Consider the following 27,528-nt stretch of genomic DNA (forward strand, 5'->3'; position numbering starts at 1 on the left):
GTTTTTCCTGCCGGTTCTGATCACCATGAGGTCCGATCACTGCCGATCACAGATACCGATCACATGGATTGGCTGTTAATGTTTGGCTTTAGGTAGAAATGCTACTATGTGATCTGGCAAAATGGAGCCATAAAATCACCTCATTTAGACAAAAACATGTCCAATACTTGCAGGCTCACGGCTAATTGTTCTGGTTCTGATGGCTTGTTTCTGACCCAGTAGAGTAATTCAGCAGAACACAGGGAGGAGGCAGAGGAACTCCATTTGTTCTCTCAGATTATCTCATGTTAGGACATAGAGAAAGTTACATTAAAACTTTTTTAAAGTTTCCTCCTCAGTACCGCGTAGCGATGGTCCAACAAAGAATTATTGTGATGATTAATCAGGTTAAAAATTGGCTCATTCTGAAGATTTTTAACCATTTAAACCTTTTTTATACAGTTTTATACATTAAAAGATACAAAAATAGATGATTAAATCACTTATTAGAATATATTTACAAAGTTTTTCCATCTATTTTTAAACTTTCTAACTTCTTTGCTGTTCTGAATAAAATAGAAAATATTAAGATTTTCTTACTTTATGCTTCAAAGCATTGACCTCTGACCTTCATGGGATGGGAATGTTTTACTTTAAATTAGGACTTTCTGAAAGGCAGAGTTGATGAAAAAGTATTTTTAATGCAGATATTTAAATTTGACCAGGAAAAGAACAGAATGAGCAGCAAATGAACCAAATGCAGATGAAAAATATTTTTATTTAAAACACATGAAGAAAAATTGCAGCAAATATAGAAAGAGAATATTTAATTTATATTTAATATTTAAATCTGACGTGTTTAGAAAAATAGGAGCCGATAGAAAGAGAAAATGTTAAGTTATTGAGAAAAACTGATCAACATTTCAATGAAATCTGATGAATGAAAGGAAAAAAAATAAGAGAAACAACATCTTGATATTCAGTGTGAAGCTTTGACTGGAAACAAACAGAAAAACCTGAAGATCCTGGAATAATTCCAGATTACTTATTTAAAAGACTGAGATAAGAAAAAGTTTCCAAGGATTCAATCAGAATTGTTTCACCAAGAAATAGATTGTAGAGACTGAACTATCTGTTCAACAGTGAGAGAGTTTCTCTGACAGGAGGAAAATCTTTAGACTCTTTAGACTCAACTCAGCACAGAAACACTGAGGAACCATGAAAACAGAACCAGAATCCAGGAATCAGAGGTTCAGTGAATGTGGTGTTGAAGGTGTGGAGGAGGATCAGTGAGTCAGAGGAAACTCTGTAGAAGGACAGAATGCCAGCAGGACAGTCCACATACACTGCTACTCTGTTAGAGACAGAGGAGGAGGAGAGACGAGTTTCTCTGTTATTGTGCCAGACAGAGTAACCATCATCAGAGCATCTCAGACTCCAGGAATGATCATTCAATCCAAACACACAGTCTCTACTGATTCCTTTCCTCCTGATTCTTCTGTAACTCACTGATATCTCAACTTCTCCTCTCCACTCGACCTCCCAGTAACAGCGACCAGTCAGACCAGTTCTACACAGCAGCTGATTCCAGTTATCAAATCTGTCTGGATGATCAGGATATGACTGAAGCTCCTTCACACATGTCACCTTCCTGTTGTCTTCAGACAGTTTGAGGAATCTGCTCACTGTGTTTGTGTCGATGGTGAGTTGACAGGAATCTGATGGAGAGAACAAACACAATCCAGCTGCAGTTATTGATCATTTATTGACACTTTGATGATGACTCCTGAATGAGTGATGTGACAGTTTGAAGATGATTGAATGTGAGCTGCTTTGTTGTCATGAATCAGATGAAAAACACACTTACACTTCCTCAGACCTGGTGTCAAGAATGGGACTCCAGCAGGCTCCACCCTGAAAGGAGGAGGGGGGTCAGACCATCAGTCTCTTTCAGCAGCAAACATGGACATTACATGTCTCTCAGACACACATTGTCCTCCACTGAGACAGGAACAGTCCAACATTTGGATTGCAAACTGCAGTGGATGTAGGAAGGACAGTTGGTGCTGCTGCAGCACAACTCATTTCTCCAAACACAGGAAAAGCTCCAACAGAGAGGAGAAAGGAAATCCCTCAGTAACAACCTGAAGAAACTCACTGAAGCCTAAAAGGACATCAGGAAACTAAGGAAACATTTCTGGAAGCTCAACCTGATTTAATAATCAGCATTAAAATACAATCAATCTAAACTCTGACACAACACCTGGATACCTGTTCCATCCACACTCCCACACACAGATGAAGGAATGAAACACTAAACAGCCCTGCTGCTGAAAACCTGCTGTGGCCTCACTGTAATATCCAGAAATACAAACATTAAAAAGGAGAAGCTGCATCACATTCAACAAAGAGTTCAACAAGAATCAAAGATTTGATCTCTGAGCTCAGACTCACAAACCAGGGAGAGGCTTCCATCATCACACACCTCTGACAAACACCTCCAACCTTTCAGCACTTCCTCTACCAACCAACACCACCAGGTGGCGCTGCTGCACACATTTACAATGAGACCAAGAAGAAGAAGCAGCATCCTGAATCCAGCAGCTGCAGTAATGGCTTGTGAAAGTGTCGAAGGAGCATCTGGAACCAGAACCAGCAGATCCAACAGTCCAGAGAGTCTTTGTTTGCATCTTTCCTCTCAGATTTCCAAGCTGCTCTGAGAGGGAAATGACATCATCATTCTACTGATGATGTCACGCTCTGATGTCACTGATCAGGAGCTGCTGGACTTGTACATTTCCAGCATGGAGGACAGAGAAGATCTCAGCTCTGATGAGGAGCTGGCCTGCCTTCAAACTGATTCAGGGTCAAAGAAATATTTCCAGATGAAGTCAGACTAAAATGTTGGATTGTCCTGCTGTTGCAATCAGAGGCCAAGAAGAAGCTTATAAGAAGAAGAATATAATTATTGACCTGAACTGGTTCTAAAGGTCTGGATGGTAAAAACATCCATTGTTTTTATGTCTCATTAGTTTCCAGAAAGAGTTGAAATGTTTCAGAAGCTTTTATCCAGCAGCTCAGTAAAGATCTCTCCTCTTTCCAACCTGATTTAGTCCATGAAGCAGAACATCTCTGCTGCTGCAGCAACAGGAGGAAACTTCTCCAGCTCTCAACTTCTACACTCTGACTGCTTGGAAACAGATCAGGGAGGAACAGCCTTTTCTCCAGGCTGCCTCCTCCTGACTCTAGCGCCACCTACTGGCTGTTCACCAGAGGTGGAGAAAGAACTCAAACAATGTACTGAAGTAAAAGTACAAATAAACAGACAAAAATATTCTCTAGTAAAAGAACCACATTAACATTTTACTTGAATATTTAAAAATACTTAAAATATTAAAAGTAAAAGTACTTGCTGAATGTATTACCTAATGTCTAATACAATATCATTAAGTTTACCGATCATATTTAACTGCAATACATCAGTAATGAGCCATTTAATGCTGCAGATAAATCATGTTTTTATTGTGTTTACTCTCTGTGACAGTTTAGATTTCTGATCCATCTGACCAACATGAAGTTACTTTTCTTCTCATCTTTGCTTCATGGTGCTGATTGGTCTGGAGCTCCATCAAATATTGTTTTATAGTCCTTTCTGCCATTAGTAGATCATCATGGAAATCTAACTGAACGTCTCTTTTATTAATTTAGTCAAAGTCCCTATTATACTCTATTAAACCCATCCCACTCTTTAATTTTCCTTCTTAGTCAGGAGAATATTCCAGAAAACTGGGTAATGATCTCAGCCTCCAGATGAATAAATCTAATAATCTCATTTCACAATCAGCTGAAATCTTCCTGGACACTAGAGTTAAATCAAGGACTGATCCATTTCCTGGATCAACATCTGTTCTTGTTTCTTAAACCATCCAAACATCATCAGTTTTTACCCTCTAAATATTCTTCTGCTGTTTCTCCATTTACTGTTTCGTTTCCATCCCATAATATTCCATGTGCATTATAGTCACCACATATTACTGATTATCTACACCTTTAATCTGGACCAACTAATTCTAATTTAACTTTAATAAGTGTTATCTCTAGTTAATTTCATCTCATTTATTATTGTCTCTATTGCTACATATTCTAGATCAGTTCCTCTACTTGTTTCTCTGAACATAGATCATCTTTTCTAGATGTTTCTCATCTTTCTGTTCCTTTCTTCCCTTCACTGAAACATTTTGTAATGTCTCTTGAATACCAATAATATCTGCTTTATGATGTCATTTATCTAACTGACAGGAAGTTAATATATTTAACTTCCTGTCCATCAGCCAATCAGCATCTTGTATTTTCACAGTAGATCCATCAGTGGAAGCCCCGCCCAGCCCATGATGCTCCTGGTTTGTGAAGACAGAGAGACAAACTGAACTCTGATAGGAAACAGTTTCAAACTGATTTTCTCTCTCCAACCTCTTGGTTCCACATGGAGCTATATTTGGCCCCCTGCTGCTCTGACTACCATGTCATTGTGGTTCCAGTAGATGGGTCGGTTTCATGGGTTCATTCAGCACCATGTGGAAAATTAATACAGTTTAAATGGGCGGCTGTTTGCAAAGTTACCCAGTCAAAATTAACAGAAAAAACTTGAGTTAGTTAGCTTGTCATAAGAGACTAAATTAGGTTAAATGTTATCCATTAATTTATAAATGCCATGGTTGTAAACTAGATATTTAATTATTAAACTAAATATTTAGCTTCAAACTAAATGTTTCCCAGCAGACTGACTAAAGACATTTCTCCCTCTTCCTCCTCTATCAGACCTTCTCTGCTCCTGCAGCAGGTTCCTCCATACCTGAGAGCTTCCAGTCTCCAGTGTGGATCCTTCAGTCCAGCCGACAGCAGCTTCACTCCTGAGTCTCCTGGATGATTGTAGCTCAGGTCCAACTCTTTCAGATGGGAGGGGTTGGAGGTCAGAGCTGAGGTCAGAGAAGCACAGCCTTCCTCTGAGACCAAACAGCCTGATAAGCTGCAGACACACAATTCATCACATGATGAGAATATGAGAACATTGAGGTAGAACCCAAGGTCTGAACTGCTCGTCGCACGCTGGCTGGATAGATGGATGGGTAGATGAATGGATGGAGGGATGGATTTATAACATGTCAAATAAATAGGAAAGCCAAGCAACTGCTTGGATCTGTAATTATGCTTCTTTTTGCTCCTAAGTTGCAGCAATTTGTCAAGTGCCCAGAGTTACCTGAGAGTTTCCAGGTTGCAGTTTGGATTCTTCAGTCCAGCAGAGAGAAGCTTCACTCCTGAATCCTGCAGGTTGTTGTTACTCAGGTCCAGTTCTCTGAGACTGGAGGACTGGGAGCTGAGAACTGAGGACAGAGCTTTACAGCTTCTCTCTGAGAGGTTACAGCCACTCAGTCTGAGGAAACAGGGAGAAAAATTGGTAATTAAACAATTCTTCAAAATATGTCTTTTGTCCAGTCAACAATTTTCCTCTTTTACTGATTTAAGAAACTGTTTTATATATAATTATGTTGCCTTTTGTTGTGACCTGGTTCAGTCTATAGATGGGCCTCCAGCCATGAAGGACTGAATTAAAGGCAACAAGGAGGCTGGCAAGAGAAATATTAAATTCATCTATGAACTAAATTAATCCCATGTCAGTTTTAACAAAAAGAGTCCAATGAAGCCTGAGAATCAAGGCTGGGCTGAAGAACAGCATCAGGCTTAGTTTGAGGATCAGCATCAGAGCTGGTTTGAGGGAAAACACCAGCTTGAATCAAAGCAGAGCAAATCTGGAATTTCATCTTTCCATTTTATAACTGTTGGATACAGAGATGGAAACTGAGCAGCAACTGACAAAATCTATTTTTTGAACAAGAATCAAATGGCTCAATAAAAGGTTTGTATAAAAACTCTGATAGGAAACAGTTTCAAACTGATTTTCTCTCTCCAACCTCTTGGTTCCACATGGAGCTATATTTGGCCCCCTGCTGCTCTGACTACCATGTCATTGTGGTTCCAGTAGATGCGTCGGTTTCCCAGGTTCATACAGTACCATGTGAAAAATGGTGCTATATTGTAATAGGCTGTTCTTTGCAAAGCTACACAGTCAAAATTAACAAAAATAATTTCAGTTATTCAACTGTCATAAGAGACAAATGATGTTCAGAATATCAAGTTATATTTTCACCATATTATTCATTCATTATTAAATCCAATTGTTCCAAACTAAATATTTAATTATCAAACTACAAATTTAGCTTCAAACTAATGTTTCCCAGCAGACTGACTAAAGACATTTCTCCCTCTTCCTCCTCTATCAGACCTTCTCTGCTCCTGCAGCAAGTTCCTCCATACCTGAGAGCTTCCAGTCTCCAGTGTGGATCCTTCAGTCCAGCCGACAGCAGCTTCACTCCTGAGTCTCCTGGATGATTGTAGCTCAGGTCCAACTCTTTCAGATGGGAGGGGTTGGAGGTCAGAGCTGAGGCCAGAGAAGCACAGCCTTCCTCTGAGACCAAACAGCCTGATAATCTGCAGACACACAATTCATCACATGATGAGAACATTGAGGTAGAACCCAAAGTCTGAAATGGTCATTTTCACAAGAGGAAAAAAGTAAATAAATGAACCTGTCAATAAGATGAAATAGTAATAACACTCTAATTCCGTTACATGAGTAATAAAAATCAACATTTGTCTCTTATGGAACGGATCAGAATAGAAACATCCTTCATTTTTCCACAGCAGGGAGTTCAGGTTTACCAGCAACTAGTTTAAGGTAAATGGAAGAATCAGATATTCAAGAAAAGGTAAAAATAAAAAATAATAGGAGACTGTAGAGTAAGAACATATTTACAATACAGGAATAATAATGCTGGACATTTACTAAAAACAGCATAATCAGTTTGTTCATTACGTCGGCTGAATCTTGATAAACTGCATTGTTATGCCTTAAATCAAAACTGGCTATATTGCTTTCATAGACTTAGCTCCTTTTTCTATTGAATGTGGTCAATATTTAAATTATATTTTGTTCTCCAAGTCTTACTTTAATAAGAAGAGTTTGAAACAGGAGGGGCTGAGTGTTACCACTAGCCAACAATGAATGCAAGCTGAAAGCAGAGGGTCTATTGAAGCTGATAGTAATACAAAATAAAGTATGTTTTTATTTCTTACCTTCAATGTAGAGCCTTTAAAACCACAAAATAAAATCTGAATATTTTTCTAGAAAACTCTGGTGCTCAGCCTTAAGTTCAAGTTATGATACTTCCCAAATATTAAATTTCTGCATATTTATAGGTTCTCAGTTGTCCAGAACATGAAAAAACCCATTTGTTGCACATCCTATCACAGTTCCACTCTGGAATTCACTGAGTACCTGAGAACAACCCATTCTTTCACAAATGCTTGTAAAAACTAGGTGCTGACTTTTATAAAGCTGTGGCCATGGAAGTTATTGGAACACCTGATTCTGATCATTTGGATGGGTGGTCAGATACTTTTGGCAATCTCTGTTAGCAGCTGGTAAATAGAAATCACTAGGATTGAGAACATTTTACCTGCGAGTTTCCAGGTTGCAGTTTGGACTCTTCAGTCCAGCAGAGAGAAGCTTCACTCCTGAATCCCGCAGGTTGTTGTTACTCAGGTCCAGTTCTCTGAGACTGGAGGACTGGGAGCTGAGAACTGAGGACAGAGCTTCACAGCTTTTCTCTGAGAGGTTACAGCCACTCAGTCTGAGGAGACAGAGAAAAATCTGTTAAACAATTCCTCAAAATTATATTCTTTCAAATCAACAATGTTTTTATTGGACAGAGAAGAAACTATCTTATTTTACACAACCTTTGTATTTGTTGTGAACTGGTTCATTCTACAGTTGGGCCTCCAGCCTTAAAAGAACTACAGGTAACAAGGAGGTTGGAAAGAGAATTATACAATTCCACAATTAACTATATTAATCCAATTTCAATTTAAACATAAAGTGGAGGAGTTTTGCTGCTTGAATATGTAACATTATGTTCAGCTGATGAACGAAGTCTGTTTCTATTTTGCACATCCTCCCAATGCGACACTTTGAAGAGTCAATGCAACAATACATAAATTGAAACATGAATGTTTACCTCACAATTAGCAGATTTCTATCTATCAAAAATAAATGCAGTAACAATCTGTGTCCTTACAGAGCTTTCTTGGAGGCTTTAACCACTGGCAGCAGCCTCAGAAGAACCTCGTCTGAAGCAGAGTATTTCTTCAGGTCAAACACATCCAGATCTTTTCCTGATGACAGTAGGATGAAAACCAAAACTGACCACTGAGCAGGAGACAGTTCATCTGTGGAGAGACTTCCTGAACTCAGAGACTGTTGGATCTCCTTCACTAGAGAACGATCATTCAGTTCATTCAGACATTGGAACAGATTGATGCTTTTCTCTGCAGACTTATTTTCACTGATTTTTTTCTTGATGTACTGAACTGTTTTCTGATTGGTCTGTGAGCTACTTCCTGTCTCTGTCAGCAGACCTTGTAGGAGTCTGTGATTGGTCTGCAGTGAAAGTCCAAGGAGGAAGCGGAGGAACAAGTCCAGGTGTCCATTTGGACTCTGTAAGGCCTGGTTAACAGCTCTCTGATGGAGATAATTTATATTTGATCTGTTAAAAAATGTAGAGAAAAATGATGGTCTATTTTTGTTCATCAGGTTGACACCAGAGTTGATGAAGGTCAGATGAACATGAAGAGCAGCCAGAAACTCCTGAACACTCAGATGGACAAAGCAGAACACCTTGTCCTGGTACAGACCTCTCTCCTCTTTAAAGATCTGTGTGAACACTCCTGAGTACACTGAGGCTGCTCTGATATCGATGCCACACTCTTTCAGGTCTGATTTATAGAAGATCAGTTTTCCTTTCTGCAGCTGATCAAAAGCCAGATTTCCCAGAGACTCGATCATCTTCCTGCTCTCTGGACTCCAGTGTGGATCTGTTTCAGATCCTCCTTCATACTTGACCTTCTTCACTTTGGTTTGAACCACCAGGAAGTTGATGTACATCTCCGTCAGGGTTCTGGGCAGCTCTTCTCCCTCTCTGGTCTCCAACACATCCTCCAGAACTGTAGCAGTGATCCAGCAGAAGACTGGGATGTGGCACATGGTGTGGAGGATCTGTGATGTCTCTATGTGGGAGATGATCCTGCTGGCCTGCTCCTCATCTCTGAATCTCCTCCTGAAGTACTCCTCCTTCTGTGGGTCATTGAACCCTCTGACCTCTGTTACCATTTCAACACACTGAGGAGGGATCTGATTGGCTGCTGCAGGTCGTGTGGTTATCCAGAGGAGAGCAGAGGGAAGCAGTTTCCCCCTAATGAGGTTCGTCAGCAGAACATCCACTGAGGTGGACTCTGTAGCATCAGTCAGGATCTCCTTGTTGTGGAAGTCCAGAGGAAGTCGACTCTCATCCAGACCATCAAAGATGAACAGAACCTGGAATTGTTCAAAGCTGCAGATTTCTTTGGTTTCAGTAAAGAAATGATGAACAAGTTCCACCAAACTGAACTTTTTCTCTTTCAGCATATTCAGCTCTCTGAATGTGAATGGAAATATAAACTGGATGTTCTGGTGGGCTTTCTCTTCAGCCCAGTCCAGAATGAACTTTTGTGTTAAGACTGTTTTCCCAATGCCAGCCACTCCCTTTGTCATCATTGTTCTGATTGGTTGATCTCTTCCAGGTGGGACTTTAAAGATGTCTTCTTGTCTGATTGTTGTTTCTGGTCTGTCTGGTTTCCTGGATGCTGTTTCAATCTGACTGACCTCATGTTCATCATTGACCTCTCCAGTCCCTCCCTCTGTGATGTAGAGCTCTGTGTAGATCTGGTTCAGAATGGTTGGACTTCCTGCTTTAGGAATCCCCTCAAACACAGACTGGAACTTCTTCTTCAGACCAGATTTAAGTTGATATTGACAAACTGCAGCAAAATGTCCTAAATTAACACAATAACAAAAATCAGAAATGAAAGAAAATCATCTTTTTAAACTGATTACATCACTTGAGACACCAGCAAATGTGTGATTTATCTATTATTTCAAATCCCTGAAGAAATGCTCTTACTGCTCTGCAAACGGTCAGCCAGCTCCTCCTGCTTCATCTTCCTCAGGAAGTTCAGTGTGATCTTCATAACAGCCTCTCTGCTGCTCCCCCTCTGCTCTTCATCATCACCTTCCAACACCTCATCATCCCTCTGACTCTCTGAACGTTCTGGGTAATCTGGACTCAGACCTTTCTGGATCTTCTTCAGTTCTTTCTTCACAAAAGTAACAATGTTGTCCTCTAGCAGCTGGGTAGAATAATAGATGAATGAAACGTCAGAGTGAAATCATGGAGCCAAACACCAGATGGATGTTGGACAGACTGATAGTCCTCTGGTCTACAAAGTGCAGCATGAAGATGACTTTGAACAGAACTCATGGAATAGTAGTTGTTGTTCATACACAGACCATAAATATGGAGTCCAGCTGTGTTTGATGCTGCTGGGCAGATGGACCCCTGGGAACCTCTGAGCTCTGCTGGTCCACTCTGTGGAGGAACCAGGAACAATTAGGAAGTCAGGAAATATTCATCCAGCTGTATGAAATCACCAAGAGTTTCACATTAACATTTCTTAATATAGAAAAACAGAGCATCACATGAACACAATTCAAATTTATAAAGAGGAAGATGATTTACACAGATTAATACCAATAACACCAGAATAATCCAGTAGCCATTTTAAAAAGTTGATTTTGATGTTGGACTTCCACACTGTCAGCAGATGTGATGCTGGTGGAGACAATTTCTCAGAGCTTGGGGACAGTGGAAATGAAGGCTCTGTCCACACAGGTCTTTAGGACAGTGTGGGACATCCATCAGGTATTGATGACTAGATCTGAGGTGATGTGGACATGGAGGAGGTCTGATATATGTGTGTGTGTGTCCATGTGGGGTCCTCTCCTGGATGTTATTGTGAGAATTTTTAAATGGATCCTGTAGATCCTTGGAAGCCAGTGAGCTCACATTGTATTTCTCCACACAGAGACGATCAGAAGGTAAAAGTCTATGAAGTAATATCTGGATGTGAGCAGTGAACCAGGTGATCTAAGTAGTTGTAAAGATTTAATGTTCCTACTGATCCCATTAAGAACCAGTAGAACCTCTGACCTTCAATGCCTCAAGACTGTGCTGACTGAGTTTGAAGCCTGGATCTTGAAAGCTCTAGGGCACGTTCGCTCAGATACGATGTCAATAAAATAGACAAAATGGAAACTTTGATCCAAAATGGCCGACTTCCTGTTGGGTTTGGACCATGGCTCCAAGAGACTTTTTTGTAGGTCCCAAGAAGATACACACGTGTACCAAGTTGCATAATTCTGGGTTAAAGCATGGCTTGGAGCAGATTTTTAAAATTATTCTAGGGGGCACTGTGAAGGAATTTGGCCATGCCCATCAAATATTGGACTGCATTCCTGTCTGGGGTTGGACAAGGATTGATCTCAGTGAGTTTTATGCTGGTCGGTTGAAACATGTGGAATCTAGAGCCAAACCTGACCTGTCACGTTGCTGCACTGCCACAGCCACGACCTCCTCTACAATGTCTTAGCACTTTAAGTTACTGAGACCAACTTGTTATCTGTCATCTAACACAAGATTATCTTGTGATGTCTCCATCTCAAGAGAGCCAGAGATGGAGCTTTCCAAGTAAAAAAGTCACTTCCTGTTCTGAGGGGACGGGGCTTAAATGACATCAGACAATGATGACACAGGATCATCAGGCATCTAACCAGGATCACTCATGCCAAGTTTGGTGCCAATTGACCTTTCTGTGTGAACGTTATAGAGTTTTGTTTGTTTTGGCAAGTACGTCAACTTTACCGCTCTGCCACGCCCCTGAACATATACGCAAAGTCAATTTTTTGATAACTTTTAAAGCCCTATGCCTTTACTGCATTCTGACCATGAATGAAGCCGATAGGTCGAAGTCCCTAAGAAGAGTTTGTTAAAGTTCGATGTGAGTAAAAGTGAAAAATGGCCCGTTGAGGCAGAGGGGCAATGGCGGTGAAGAGCGTCAAATTGTTTTTGTTATATTACACGTTAAAGCTGCATCTGAATTCAAGGTCTGCATTCTTGTAAGGATATGTATCCAAGGCCGTGAATAAACTAAGACCAGAAGAGAAAGGCTGTGAATTTGGACAGGTCTAGCGTTCTCCAACTGTCCCCACCCTCACCTCAGTGTAACTCATGTTGCCTAGCAACAGTGACAGTTTGAAGCAAAGAGCAGAGAAGGAAAAAAACAACGAAGCAGAAGTTTGCTTTTTAGTCATGTATTATTCCTGATTTCTGTATTATTCTTCACCTTTTACAGAAAAGGCTGTTCCATAGTCAAAAGGAAATCTGATAGTTTGATTCTAAAATGTTCGAACATGTACTGCACATTTCTACCAGGAATTAATATAAGAAAATTTTTCATTTTCAAATATAATACTCTAATGCATAATTCCTGGTGTTCTGTCAGATCAGCATACGCTGTCAGGTCATCATTCGCTTAGCACAAACTGACGGGTATATTCAGGGGAGCCATATAGAGGGGAAAAGTTAGGACAATGGCCCCTGACCGACAGGGCCCCCACAAAATTACAAAATCAGTCATACTGTGTTTTCAAAAATTGTTTTAAGCAGTAAAAATTAAATGTTACCACTCCCAGACCAAAGAGCACACATCTATATTTTCACTGAACACACTCCTGGATCTGCATGAAATGGTTTGTTCCTGCTTGGCGCACTTGACGGTGACTGTGTTCAGCAAAGGTCAGTAGAAGACAAGAACAACTGTGACAGCTACTATGCTGCTAAGAAAAATTATAATATCGTGTTTTCAAAAAACATGGAGAAATAGAGAGAAAAAAGACAAGTGTCAATGTGTAACAGTTTTTTCCTCCAAGAGAGGTGGGTAGACTGTGTGAGGTTATCAACAATTTAGCATAGTTAGCTTAGCTAAGGACTACTGTTTTCCTCCATTTCACTAGCATTTAATGAACAAAAGAAAAAAATTACTAACATATTCACATATTTAACTTGTCCCTGCACCTTTAACCACACTTAACAGATGAGTCAGTCAGCAGCAGCTCTAACCCACATCCCTCCTGACCCATCCTCTCCTAAGTGAAATTAAAGCTGCAGAATGTATCTTATATTAAAAAAATTTTTTTTTTACATATTTGTTAAAACTTTTATTTTGTTGTGACAGTTTGGCATTAGAGATAATCTGTGAAAAATTAATTCCCTCTGCCTTCTCCCAGTGCTACCTAGAAACAACCAATCAGTGGCAAGAGAGTTTTATCGCTGTCAATCACAATCTCAGGTGGTGCTGCTCATCCTCCCTCCTCTCGCTCTGTGCTATGCTGCGTCTAGCATAGCCTGTTGTTAATGCTCAGTTTAGTCAGCAAAACTGCCAATGATGGCAGATAAAAACTCTTTTCCTTTAATGATAAGTTGTTTCTCCACCATTTACACATTTAGCAGTGAGTGAATGAGGTTGATTGGCAGCGCTAAGACCCTCCTACTGGTTCTGGTTTTTGGCTGGAACGGTGCATTAATTTAGCTAGCACAGTAGTAGTATGGGACGAGATGGAGGAGATTGATTTTTTTTACAGATTATCTGTCTCATAGCAAACTGTCGCAACAGGGTGACAACTTTAACAAATATGGAGAAAACATATATTTAGTTCTATACTGCAGCTTGAGTAAAATGAAACTACATAGCATTTTTTGAGAAGTCTGAATTGCTTGTATATTTTGCAAGTTGCCTATGACTTTTGCTCGTGGGGAGAGACCTTTCAGTGATCTAAATGTAATTTAAATGTAAATGTAATATGACTGTTGCATGTAAAATTCGCAAGCAGTAAATATTGTGCTACTATCAGTATTGGACCAAAGAAAGCAAGGTCGTTGACATCCTGACTTAGCGGTTAACTAGTCAGACCTTCATCAAGCAGCAGGGATACAAGTTTTACCCGGGTGTGTGTTGTAGTTGACTGGAGCTGCAGCACGACAATGCATGTGTCAAAGCATCTGTTAGAATAATTATGTTTTGTTATCATTCTTACATAAGTAGTTACCAGTTTGCTTTTCATTCATAGGTTTAGTATTCACACCCCAGAGAGGAGGAATTTGTTAAAATGTGTGAAAGATAAAACTTGCTTTTTCCCTAAACCTTGAAGCTGCAGCTGCTTCTTATCTTGGGATACTCCTTAAACTGCTTGTGTGTAGAATGTAGTTCTTCCTTGTTTCAGAATAGCCCCTTCTTTTGATTCATCACTCTCCCACATGTCACTCTCGACTCCCTTCTTTTCTCCTGCTTAATAAAAAGACAGGCTCTGCTGCAGGGAGGGAGTCAGAACACATGGTAAAAACCTAGACGAAGTGGTTTGCTATGTTTTCTCCTTCTGCAGAAGCTGGGTTGAAAACTCATAAACTTTGTTTGTGGTTTTCTTTCTATGTAGGTTTGAGAAATACCTATCAGCATCGTCTATAAAATGGTTGAGGAAAAATACAACAGAACTTCGACCATCATAGAGCAATGAGTAGCTAGTAGCTAGTCGGATGGTCAGCATTGAGGCAGTCCAGCCAACATTTGAGACAAGACTTGCAGCAGCTACTTTCTACACATTCAACCTAAAACATCAAGATGAGGCAGCAAAGACTTTGGAACTTATTCAATGCTAAAACTACTCCCATGATTTTATTTTGAAAACACTTTACAATGAGTAAAATACAATGAGAACATTTTTAGGAGCTTTAAAGCAAGTTATAGTTAACCATTGACCAATTTTGTGATGTGTTATTTTAATATATTTAAAAACAGAATGATATATATGAGATTAACAATTCTTTTTACATTAGATTGACCTGCTGGCTTCAAATTGCCAGTTTTCCAAAAGCTTTTCTTATTTTGTATTGTGTTGTTTAGTCACTTCATTGAGGTTAACCCAGAAAGGCACAAAGACCATCCATGGAAAGGTGGTGTCCAGACAAGTGAGCAAGATAAACCAAAAGAAACTGCAGACAGTGATGCACATGTTTCTACCCTGATCAAAACCCTGATGCACCTCTAGTGCCATTCCAGGTTACTAGTTGTCCTTTGTTTCTTTGAAATAATTCTGTTTCCAAATCATTTAAAGTCTAATTGATATTTTCTTATGCTTTTCCAAGCTCCATGGTAACCTCTCCTGCATCTTAAAAATTAAGCACCACTTTACAAATAATAAATGTCAAATAATAAATGCAGAATCCCATGTTGGGTTGTCCTAAACAGGGTTTTATAACATAAACTATCATTGGTTTTCAAGTGTTACTGCAACCATGTTTATTTTAATTAATTCATTATTTTTTTATCTTTAAAAATACCAAGAGACCTGGCCATGTGATCATTTTCCATGACATTATTTTTGAATCCTTAAGATTGTTAAAGTTGATCAATTAAACTCCATTTAAGACACTAGAAACTGTATTTTTAAATTCTTTCTAACGTTTTCACAATTATGACTAATTCTTTACATTGAAGGCCAATGTATGTGAATTTGTAACCAATTCCCTGAGGCCTGTAAAAGTGCTTGTATTATTTTTCATATAAATGTATATGGTTTGTACATAACAGTGCCTTTAAATAAAAATATGTCCTACAGAGTGATATCTCATCCTTATTATGTGATTTAATGGTTATGCATTTTAAAACTGCACCAATTTTAGCACTTTTATTATTACTATTCTACAGTAAAACTAAGACTGTGCAATATTAACTTTTTTCCCCAGAGCTTAAAAGTGCATCAAGTGGCAAAACTAAACCTACAGTAAAATACTGGCAGCTACAGATGCCAGTATTTCATTTTTTATTCAGTTTCACTATTGTTATTGTAACAGCAAATTACTTTTAAATTTTATTACAGCATTGCACATCTAATTTTATAGCAAATAACTAGCAGCTGTATTCACCAGAATTTTACCCTTTTTTGCACTATCAGTATCTACAGTAACAGAAAGGTGAGTTGATTCTGGTAAAATATTTGGTTTCCTGTTCAGCAGTGATTTTCTACTTATGTTCACTAACTGGCCAGTAGGGGGCAGAATCATTACATATGATTCTTAAATTGATCTCAGGAAAACATCAGATCAGATTTTGAGACGTCTGTTAAGTAGATGGACATGGAGAAGCTCTTGGTAAAGACTGTGGATCTAAGCTGACCTGTTTTATTCACTGATGATCTTTCATTATATTTGCGACTGTTGGACTTCATTGTCTGCATTATAACGTTGCTTAATGAAGCATATTACCATTGAAACATTAATGAAATTGAAGTATCAATTGAAAATACCCTGCCCAATAGACTGATTTTATCAGTCTCATGATCTCAAGATCCAACAGAACTTGTTATCATCACATGGCCACAATAACAGATATAAACAGAACAGTTACAGCAGTTAGAAACATCTCACCTCTCTGATGGTGGAGATCCAGGAGATTTAAAGTCAATGAAATCATCCTTTGACCTGTCGCTCTTAAAGGACACACAGCTGGGTTCTGGTTCTGGTTCTGGTTTGAGTCTCTGATGGATCCTGACAGAAACATGATGATTAAAACTTAATCTGTTCAGTCTGGATGAAGCACCAAAGAGGAGCAGCAGCAGCTTCATCACCACGTCTGTTCTGGCCTGATATAGTGAACGCTGTGTGAAAAGGGCTGTGGACAGTTAGAGATGGTGACCTCACCTCTGACCTTTGCTCTGGCTCTCATCTTCCCCACACAGAGTGGTTTTAGAGGGAGGGACTCCCTCCTCTCTGTCCTCACACTGATCCATGCTGCTGAATTCACATCAGCTCACACACACTTTCTACCTTCACCTGCAGAGGAAACACACATCATTCATCTGCACATCAACTCTGATCATCCTTTACATCATTAGAGCTGGAAAAAGATCAGCTGCTCCTCCTCTGATTGGCTCTTCTTCTCTGCTTCATATCAGTGTCAGGTGAATGCAGTCAGACAGCAGAGAGGCAGAGGAAGCTGCCATCAGCTGCTGCACTTCTACTATCAGTCCACTAGATGGAGACATGGAGCAACATTTACATTCACTGATTCAACCTGAACAGGAAGTATTTTAGTTAATTATTAATTGCTACAAGTGGATTAAATGCGATTAAGATTAAGTATTAAGTAATTTGACTGAACTGAACACATTTTACTATAGCAGCATTTAATTTTGGAAGGAAGTAGGACAAATTTGTTCTGTCTACTGACTCTAATGGTGGAGACCAGAGTTTGATATAATGGGAAAAAATCATGAATCAGTTTGTTCAGACAAGAAAAAAAACTTCAGATGTTCATCTTGCTTGATTCTAGTTCATCAATTATCCCATGGATTAACCTTAAAACAAAAGAGATTAAAGTTTGATCTGAAATTAGAGGTGAATATTTTCTCCAAACATCAGAGAGAAAAATAAGAAACAGACAGAAAAGTTTCTGAAGACAAAGTTTATATAGAAAACAAAGAAAACTTACAGTTTGTTCAGAAAATCCAAAGAGTTGGAATATGTGATCAACAAACTGAGACCCAACAGAAACAGACTGGCGGCACACCTAAACAGGTGAGTTTAATCAGAAAGTAATCTGAGTAGAAATGAGGCCAAACTGGTTTGACTGGTTTGACTGAGAACAATCAGAGGAAAGATTATCTGTTGACGTCTGAAGACAGAAAATCTACTCATGACTCCCAGTTTCAACACAAACATTCTGCTGCTGTTATTCTGCTGATCCAGGTTCTGTTCATCTATCTTGGAACCAGAACCTGTTTTAACTTGGAACCAACTGGAATCTTCATTGGTGGAGATTTGTCTCCCTCTGGTGGTAAAACTACAACCTGAATGATGTTTGATTATTAAATAGATTAAGTGTTTTTAAATGATCTGTTAGGTAAATTGTACATATCATTATCAAATATTTCCTGTTCCTTATACTTTTATAGTTTTCTTGTTTTATATGCTTTTATTGTTTTCCTTATCTTAACATAAATGATGTTTCTGTGTTGTTGAATTGCTTTGATTCTGTTTCTCAGAAGGCCTCACTGAAGAGAGCAGTGGAAACCGGTTTTGACAGATTTTATCGCTCAGCAGAAACCGTCTGCACCTTGACCTGCTAGATAGCTGCAAAGCAGCCGCCGTGAAGATGTACAACTTGTTTTGTTTAACCATGTGTGAAGACATGTCTTGAACAGAATAACCTAGTGCAAGATACCATGTGTTTCTCATTAGTACTGCATCAGTATGAGTTAAAGATAACATGTATTTGTCTTTGACGCTGCAACTAAATGATAAAGTGTTTCCCCCGCCCCTTTAGAGTTGCAGCGTCTTTTGTAACAGGGATCCTAAATGGAACAAGAGAGGAGCAGTCAAATGTGTTTTCAGAACGGTAGGAGATATGTAACTGAAAACACATCTTTGTCTGTTCTCCTCACAAGTTGGAAAGGAATCTTACTCTCTTGTCTTTCCTGTGTCTGTTTAATCTGATTTTAATAGGTGTCAAACCTGACATTATCCAAATATGTCAGTGATGGTAAAAAGTTATCAGAACCAGAACCAGTTCTACTGTTCATTGAACAGCACAAATAAAAGATCATTTGTTCCTCAGAAGCCTTGAAAAAACAGTGAGTCAAAAACTAAGTCCTTCACAGCAGGTCAAAGGTCAGCATCTGCTGGTCTTATAAAAATGTCTAACCACTTTTTCTCTTTAGCACTAAACAGCCATTATTGTTCAGGTTCATGGAATCATGGCAAACAAAAATAAAAACTAAGAAATGAGAACGAGGGTTGGCAGCTTGTTGGATGTTTGGAGGAGAAAACCTGAACATTCAACCTCCAGGTTTTACAGGTTTCTGGATTCTGACCTCAGCAGCTGGAACAATGACACAGATGAAACCAGTGACTCCTGAAAATGGGATGTTTGGATCTGATCAGGTCTGCAGATTCCACTGCAAATAAAGGTAGAAAGTTTATACTGATGATGTAAACTATGATCATCCTTTACATCATTAGAGATGGAAAAAGATCAGCTGCTCCTCCTCTGATTGGCTCTTCTTCTCTGCTTCATATCAGTGTCAGGTGAATGCAGTCAGACAGCAGAGAAGCAGAGGAAGCTGCCATCAGCTGCTGCACTTCTACTATCAGTCCACTAGATGGAGACATGGAGCAACATTTACATTCACTGATTCAACCTGAACAACAGGAAGTATTTTAGTTCACATTTATTGAACTACCAGCTCCATCAAAGATTAACTATTTAATAATCTGACTGAATTAAACACATTTTAATATTATTTTACTTTGAAACTGTTGTGTTTAACTTTAATGGTGAAAACTAGAATTTGACTCCAGGAAATAAAAACATAAAAAAGTTTGTTCATGAAGAACATCAACTCTTCATCAAGAGGTGCTGGATTCCAGTTCATCAGTAATCTAATAATCCCTTAGATTAACTTTCAAGCAGCAGAGATGAAACTTTGAGTTCAAGTCAGTAGATTTCTGTTCTCTAAACATCAGATAAAAAATAAGAAACTAACAGGAAAGTTCCTGAAGACAAATTTCAAGTAGAAAACAAAGAAAACTTACAGTTTGTTCAAATGATCCAAACAGCTGAAGAAGAATATCTGAACAACAAATGGAGACCCAACAGAACCACAGTAGAACCAGACTGTGCCAGAACTGAACAGGTGAGTTTAAACTGAAAGTTTTTAGAGGAGAAATGAAGCCAAACTGGTGTAACTGGTACTGACTGGAAGTCAGAGGAATGTTTACCTGCTGACTTCTGAAGAAATGAATTCTTCTCATGACTCCCAGTTTGAACACAAAGACTCTGTTGCTGTAATTTTGCTGATCCAGGTTCTGTTCAGCTCTAATGGAACCAGAACCTGTTTTAATTTGGAACCAATTGGACTCTTCAATGGTGGGGAATTTATCTTCCCAGCTGGTGAAAATATAACCTGCATGATGTCTGATTATTACATTTTTAAATGATCCAAATATGTCAGTGTTGATATAAAGTGATCAGAACCAGAACCAGTTCTAATATTTCAATCATCAGGATGTGAATAAAACATCATCTGTTCCTCAGCAGCTCTTGAAATGAGCTCAATGCAACAGCAGTAAACATTACTTTGAATCATGATTTATTGAAATGAATCAGAACCAAAGTGCTGAAGCATTGAGAGAAAAATTAAGTCCATCATTTCTGCTTCCACAGCAGGTCAAAGGTCATCAGCGTCAAGGAGCTGCTGGTCAGATGGAAATTTTTACTTTAACTATTTTTATCCCTTTGACAATAAATAACAAAAAGTTCATGGTTTAATGCAATTATGACATCATATAAAACACCAAAACAAAAATAAAAAACAAGAATCTATTAAAATTATTAACTAAGAAAATAATCGGAAAAATGAAACAAAGGAACAAACTCAACTGTAGTCCTTAATATCACCACACTGCTGCTGCTGAAACCACACAGAAAAGTACCGTTGCCTAGCAACCTCTCAACCAATAGAATCCAAGTATTATATTGGATTCTATAACACTTGGATTATATAAATGTTATAGATGGTTAGAAGGAAACTCATTGTTTCCTTCTAGTGGGTGTCTGTGTGGTTCTGTATCTGTCTAGATAGAGAGATGTCTGTCTATTCTAACAATGTAGGAACAATCTAGATAGACAGATGTTAGAAAAACCATAAAGCTGATAAAAATAAACATCCATTCTTTTGATAGAATAATGTGACTCTTTAAAGTTTAACTAACCTCTGAAATCTAAACCCATTGCAAATGTTCTGTTTCAAGCTCGAGCAGAAAATGATTCGCCAGCAGGCAGAGAGTTTTGCTAGAGGAGATTTGATCCAAGGAGAGAAAAGTTTTGAGAGTAAGAAAAAAGGTTTGAGAAAAAACATAGAATATTTGAAAGAGAGCAGAAGTTTTGAGTACAAGCATTACAAGTTTTTAGAGGAAAGACAAACTGAAAATTATGGCTGAAAAATTCCCCCATAGACTGGAACAAAATGTCCCTGTGTCATAACTTAACCATTCAGACTGGATGAACCGGTTGGTATTTTAGCTTTTATTTCCTTGTTTCTTCTTTTCTCCTCATCTGTCATGTCCAGTGAACAGCCAGTAGGTGGCGCTAGAGTGAGGAAAGGCAGCCTGGAGAAAAGGCTGTTCCTCCCTGATCTGTTTTCCATCAAACCCAACAGTTTCTTGCTGCTTCGTTTCAAAGTGAAATATTTTTCTTAAAATGTCTTTGATTCAGTCACATTATTAAATAGTTAACATTTGATGGAGCAGATAATCCACCTTTAGAGATTAATAATTAACTAACTAAAATACTTCCTGTTCAGGTTGAATCAGTGAATGTAAATGTTGCTCCATGTCTCCATCCAGTGGACTGATAGTAGAAGTGCAGCAGCAAGTAATATTATTATTAAACCAGTTAGGGAAAAACAGAGATCGGTTTTTGTAAAGAATATTCCAGTTATTCCAGATGAGAAATGTGTGATTGGAGAAAGAAAGTTTATAAATTAGAGACCAAGCAAGGAGCATCTGTTTGTGATAAGTGGCTAGTTTTAGTTAGACTAAATAGTAATATAGGTTAGTTAACTATATTATAGTTAGACTTAAGTAAAAATGAAAGGCTACCAAGTTTAGAGAAAATATAATTAGTGATAAAATTCCACAAAGAGTCAGAGTTCAATAAAACATTTCTGATCCAAATGATTTTAAATGTGTGATTTAAAGATGAGAAATCTTAAAAGTTTAGACCACCTGAGTCTACAGGGTTTAGGAACACAGAGTCTTTGATGTAATGTGTTTTATTTCTCCAGATAAAATTGTAGAGCATTTTATCAATAGTTTTACAGGTAGCAGTATCAACATTTAATGCTAATGCAGAATAAGTTAGTCTGGATATTCCTTCAGCTTTAGATAACAATATTCTTCCTCTTAAAGATAAATCTCTTTGAAGCCAGTGGTTTAATTTCTTTTTGGTTTTATCAATTGTAGGGTCAAAGTTAAGCTTGCATCTTTCTTTGGCATCTTTTGTGATAATTACCCCAAGATATGAAACTTGTGTTTTAACAGGAATGTTGTAAAGATGGGATTAAGGTGATTATAAAATCATATAGAAACATCAAAACAAAAATAAAAAACAAGAATCTATTAAAGTTATTAACTAAGAAAATAATCTGAAAAATGAAACAAAGGAGCAAACTCAACAATTACATTTCCAGGTAAACAAAAGAACAAACATTTGTGCTTAACAATATTCCTAAACAAATATTCACAGAATTACAACTAACAATTTAACAAAAACAAAATTAAGCTGGTACCAAACAAAAAATAAAACAAACATCTCTCTTCCTTCTCAAACAATGAACCTTCCCAGTAAGGTAAATTGGAAACACCAGGTCCTAGGCATCACTGCTCATGGGCGCGCCTCCATGGCAACACATGACCTGTTGAGGGGGGGTAAATCCCACACAGGGGCATTGGCTTGTTTTGGAGGTGCAGGTAAGAGGGCAGACTAAACTAGCTATTACTTTAATATAAAAACATAAACAAATAGTATAAGTATAGCTATTTATGGAACATTTCAAATAAAACAACTATGTTTAATAACACAAAAATAAGGATATAAACAGTGACATGTTTAATGTTGAATAATTAACCTGAAATTTGCATAAACATCTCATATGTTACTGAAATCTAAGGTTTCCAATTTCTTGAGTCTATTTCTTTGAATGCAAAATCAATCTACTCAAATAAGAGAAATGAAATAATATTACTCAAGTACAAGAAAAATAAAAACAGTTCAGTAAAACTAATCTTATAAGTACCTTTTTCCCAAAAAAAGTTACTCAAGTACATGTAACCAATACAATCCATTTTTGAACATAGATAACAACAATATTAGTCTATTTTTGTTAAGAAGCAAAGTGGCGGCTACAGAATGATTTTCTGCAGGTGCTAAGGGGGAGCTAAGCATTTTACTCAGGAAGCTATGAAGGATCTATTTATAGTTATCAACACACAGGCATTAGTATTGTTATTTTAATCAGACTGATTTGTGTTTATTTGATGCTTAGACATCAGCATGAAGCCTTGAGCCATTAGCCAGATTACTTCCAGATAATATAACATTGTTTAGGTTAAAACAGCATTTATGGCAAAGGGGAAACCCAAGTATTGACCCTTTGCAACTACGTCACTTAACCATTCGAAGCGCCATGATGTAGATCGGAAGTGAGAATCTGGAGTATTGAACTAAACGGATGAAGTTGTTTTCCCAAGTTGTTTTTGTCAGTTTATTTCTGGTTTCTACTTGTTGGAGTCGAGCAAATCTGTCTGTGAACGTAACACACCTGGTTGGGGTATTTACAGAAGCCTGAAACAGCTAGCTTACAAACCGACCCAAACCTCCTCCCTCCTGACGTGTTGATCAAATTACCAAGTTTGCCTGAATTCGAACCACATGATTTATGTCACTGTGTCATAAACATCGTTTCCCCTTAAACCGGAGCAGCCTTAAAAACGTACAGAAGACAAGATGCTAACCATTTTTTTCAATACATGCTAGGCTACATGATGGCGTGGCATTGTTTCCATGGTTACTGATGGTTAGACGCTACCTTCTCCATAATGTGACATTTGATATCTTTCTAATCATACTTACTAATACAGTATATGAACATTAATCTTCTGACCTTGTATAAAGTGTTGGCTGTAAATCCGTGGTCACACCGAGAGCTGCCAGTCATTATGATTGACGGCTGCTATCCATCGCTGCATCTTTCCTTGTTAAAATAAAATGACGAGCTTGGTTTGGACCAGAAACCAAGGTACAGAAAGAGCAGCAACGTTCTGTATCCTTGTGCAGGTTTTGTTTTGCAGGGTAGCACCGCTGGAGAAGTTTGAAGCAAACATCACCAGGTTTGTTATTAAGTAATTGTTTGACAAAAGTAATATTATTATTAAATCTTTCTTTGGCATCTTTTGTGATAATTATCCCAAGATATGAAACTTGTGTTTTAACAGGGATGTTGTAAAGATGGGTGTGTTGACTCCATCATTATGTTTTGTTAAGGATTTCGTGGGTAAATTGTAAGTAAAACTATGGAACCTTACTGACACCTACTGGACATTGTTTACATGTTTAATTTGGGCAGTCAAGCAGAACTCGTCCAGCTGTACGGTTGGTGTCTACGACTGTCCTTCAGACACGTTTGTTCCTTGGACACTATTTATCTTTTTACAAAATAAAGAAAAATAAAGGAAAAGAAAAGAAAAACAAACCAGCAAATAGTTGCAAAATAAAAATATTTTCAACTCAAGTGTTAGCTAGCTGTCTAGCTTTGTAAGAGCAAAACATCGTGAGGGCAGCATAATGGGATTCGCTACAAGATGATATGGGAAGAAATTCACATTTGTTTAAATGACGTTTGAGGCCTGAAGCATCAGAGAAAGTTTGGATGAGCTTAATAACAACAGGAATTTGGTCAGCATCTCTCAGAAACAGTGTTGCGTCATCAGCAAATTGACTAATACAAATTTCTCTATCAGCAGCTGAGATACCACAGATATTGTTTTCCAGAATAAATGTTGCAAGAAGTTGAGCTGCAATCAGGAATAAATAAGAGGAAACGGGGCAAACCTGTCTCACTCCTCTGGATACTGGAAATCTGGGACAGGAGCCATGCTTCAGTTTAATACAGCAGTTACCTTTCTGGTAAAGAGTCTGAATAGATTTTATTGAATATTGCCCCAAACCAAAATTATCTAAGGCCCGATACTTAAAGCCATGATCTAGAGTCAGAAGACTTATAAAAGTCTAAAAACCAAATAAAGCTGTTATCATTTATTAGTTGTGAATAGTCTAGTAGATCCAGCACAAGCCTTAAGTTGTTTGTGTCTGTGGGACATGAAGCCTGATTGAGATTCATCAATAATAGAACTGAAGGTTTGTTTAATTCTTCTGGCCAAAATAACAGCAAAAACTTTATAGTCATTGTTCAGTAAGCAAATAGGTCTCCAGTTGTCAATGAGTAATTTGTCTTTGCCAGCTGTTGGGATCAGAGTAATAAGGCCTTGTGTTAAAGTAGGAGGCAATTCTCCACGACCAATAATTTCTGAAAGAGAGCTGAGAATAAAGGGACTAAGATCTTTGACACATTTCTTATAAAGCTCACTTGACAGCCCATCACTACCTGGTGATTTGTTGTTTTGAAGACTTAAAATAGCCTCTTCTACTTCCTGTACAGTGAGGTTAGCATCACACATTTTGTTATCAGCCTCAGATAAAACTTTACAATGTTTCATGGAGTCAATCAGTAAAGAAGCTTTTTCATCTGAGTATTTAGAAGAATAGAGGTTGTTATAAAAATTGGAACACAATGAACCAAGAGTTTTATGATCTGATACAATCTTGTCATTAACTTTAAATGTGTCTAAAGTATTATGAAGTTTAGATTTTTCTAAACCAAAAAAGTAGGAAGAACACTGCTCCACTTCCTCCAACCATCTCGCTCTAGACCTGACAAACGCGCCTGGATCTTCTGTTTATTTACACTGCTCAAAAAAATAAAGGGAACACTCAAATAACACATCCTAGATCTGAATGAAAGAAATATTCTCTTTGAATACTTTGTTCTGTACAAAGTTGAATGTGCTGACAACAAAATCATCAATGGAAATCCAATTTATTAACCAATGGAGGCCTGGATTTGGAGCCACACACAAAACTAAAGTGAAATAACACTACACGCTGATCCAACCTTTCAATTTCTTGTTCCTTTCAAAAGGAACAAGAAATTGTTTTTTCTGACTTTAATGGTGGAGACCAGAGTTTGATTCCAGGAAATAAAACCAAGAAGCAGTTTGTTCAGAGAAGAAAATAAAGAAAAGCAGCTACTCATCAACAATCTTACAATTCTTCAAACAGCAGAGATATTAATTTTTGAGCTGAAATCAGAAGTGAACAATTTCTCCAAACATCAGAGAGCAGAAACAAGCAGGAAAGTTTCTCATGACAAAGTTCAAGTTGGAAACAAAGCAAACTTACAGTTTGTTCAAAGTATCCAAAGAGTTGATGAAGAATATCTGAACAACAAACTGAGACCCAACAGAACCACGCTAGATCCAGACTGGTGCCACACAGGTGAGTTTAAACTAAAAGTGTTATGAGAAATGAGCACAGACTGGTCTGACTGGTTAGACTGACTGGGAGTCAGAAAAAAATGTTCTGCTGACGTCTGAAGACAGGAACACTTCTCATAAATCTGGATCCGCTGTTGTTTTGTTGATCCAGGTTCTGTTCAACACCAACTGAACCAGAACCTTTTTTAACCTGGAACCAACTGAACTCTTCATTAGTTCTTTGAATCACTGCTAATTATCTTCATTGTCGCCCTCTTGTGGTGAAACTCTTACCTACATAATGTCTGGTTATTAAAAATAGATTAAGTGCCTTTTAAATGATCCAAATACAGCTCTGGGAAAAATTAAGAGACCACTTAAAATGATCAGTTTCTGTGACTTTATTTTTTTATAGACATATATTTGAGTAAAATGAACATTGTTCTTTTCTATGAACTACTGACATGGCTCTGAAATTCCAAGCAAAAATTGAGTATTTGCAGAAAATGAGAAAGTGAAAATAATGAAAAAGTCGCAGTGTTTTTAGACCACAAATAATGGAAAAAAACAAGTTCATTTAGAAACAACATTACTGATATTTAAACTCAGGAGAAGTTCAGAAATCACTATCTGGTGGAATAACTAGGTTTTAAATGGGGTTCTCAGTGGTGTCTTAATTATTTTTCAGAGCTGTATGACCACGACAGTAAAATGTGATCAGAAACATAACTAGTTGTAAGGTTTCATTCATCAGGACATGAATGACTTTAGTGTTTGTTTCTGCTCACCTGGAGCACCAGCCGGGTGGAGTCAGTCTGAGTTCCTTCATCATCTAAAGAGAGCTGGAGAACATTGAAGATCCTCCTGGAAAAAATGGGAGCTTTGGAAAGAAATGAGCAGGAAGAGAAAGAAAAATGGATCTTCATCACTTCTGAAGTGGACGACATCAGAGTTGGATTCAGTGGAGTCACATGAAGAACAGAACACTGAGGCTAGAATAATAATCATGCTAAATATTAGCTGCTTCTATTGCTCTCCAAAGAGTGACATCTCTCAGTGAACGTTATTGGCAGGACTTTGAGAAAAATAAATAAATCTGACAATCCTGAGGTTACTGTGAAGAGCCGTTTCTTTATCCAGTCATTTATTAAACTTGCCTGAGTCCCATAAAGCTTCCACTGGCACATCAAGATGGGACTGAACAGTTCAGTCAGTTTAGCTTGTTTTAGCAGTGATAGAAGGTAATAGACTGTGGGAAAAATTGTGTGTTGGTTCATATGAGCATTCTGGGTTGGTCTGC

The 27,528-nt window shown here is 38.0% G+C and overlaps 2 protein-coding genes across 2 annotated transcripts in view; both read right to left on the reverse strand.

The window, feature by feature from the left end:
* The window catches only part of LOC114149750 (protein NLRC5-like), a 1,536,511-nt gene that overhangs the window by 76,221 nt on the left and 1,432,762 nt on the right, over positions 1–27,528 (reverse strand). The window lies entirely within an intron of this gene.
* Positions 1,045–26,268, reverse strand: LOC114149823 (NLR family CARD domain-containing protein 3-like). The gene is made up of 10 exons (XM_028025937.1): positions 26,155–26,268; positions 16,779–16,910; positions 16,506–16,625; positions 10,478–10,556; positions 10,092–10,317; positions 8,172–9,963; positions 5,237–5,410; positions 4,832–5,005; positions 1,847–1,893; positions 1,045–1,697 (listed from the first exon to the last, which is right to left on the reverse strand). The coding sequence occupies exons 2-10, from the start codon at positions 16,865–16,867 to the stop codon at positions 1,174–1,176; spliced, it is 3,225 nt and encodes a 1,074-aa protein (XP_027881738.1). The 5' UTR covers positions 16,868–16,910; positions 26,155–26,268; the 3' UTR covers positions 1,045–1,173.

Source organism: Xiphophorus couchianus, chromosome 8, assembly GCF_001444195.1.
Source record: "Xiphophorus couchianus chromosome 8, X_couchianus-1.0, whole genome shotgun sequence".
Taxonomy (NCBI): Eukaryota; Metazoa; Chordata; class Actinopteri; order Cyprinodontiformes; family Poeciliidae; genus Xiphophorus; species Xiphophorus couchianus.

What these genes read in the sequence shown, in the direction of transcription:
- LOC114149823 (XM_028025937.1), bottom strand. Translation starts at nt 16,867, where the DNA reads ATGGATCAGTGTGAGGACAGAGAGGAGGGAGTCCCTCCCTCTAAAACC. An exon ending in GGCTGACCGTTTGCAGAGCA is followed by an intron (nt 9,964 to 10,091) that starts GTAAGAGCATTT and finishes GTGTTAATTTAG; the next exon opens with GACATTTTGCTGCAGTTTGT. An exon ending in TGGAGACTGGAAGCTCTCAG is followed by an intron (nt 1,894 to 4,831) that starts GTATGGAGGAAC and finishes TCCTCCTTTCAG; the next exon opens with GGTGGAGCCTGCTGGAGTCC.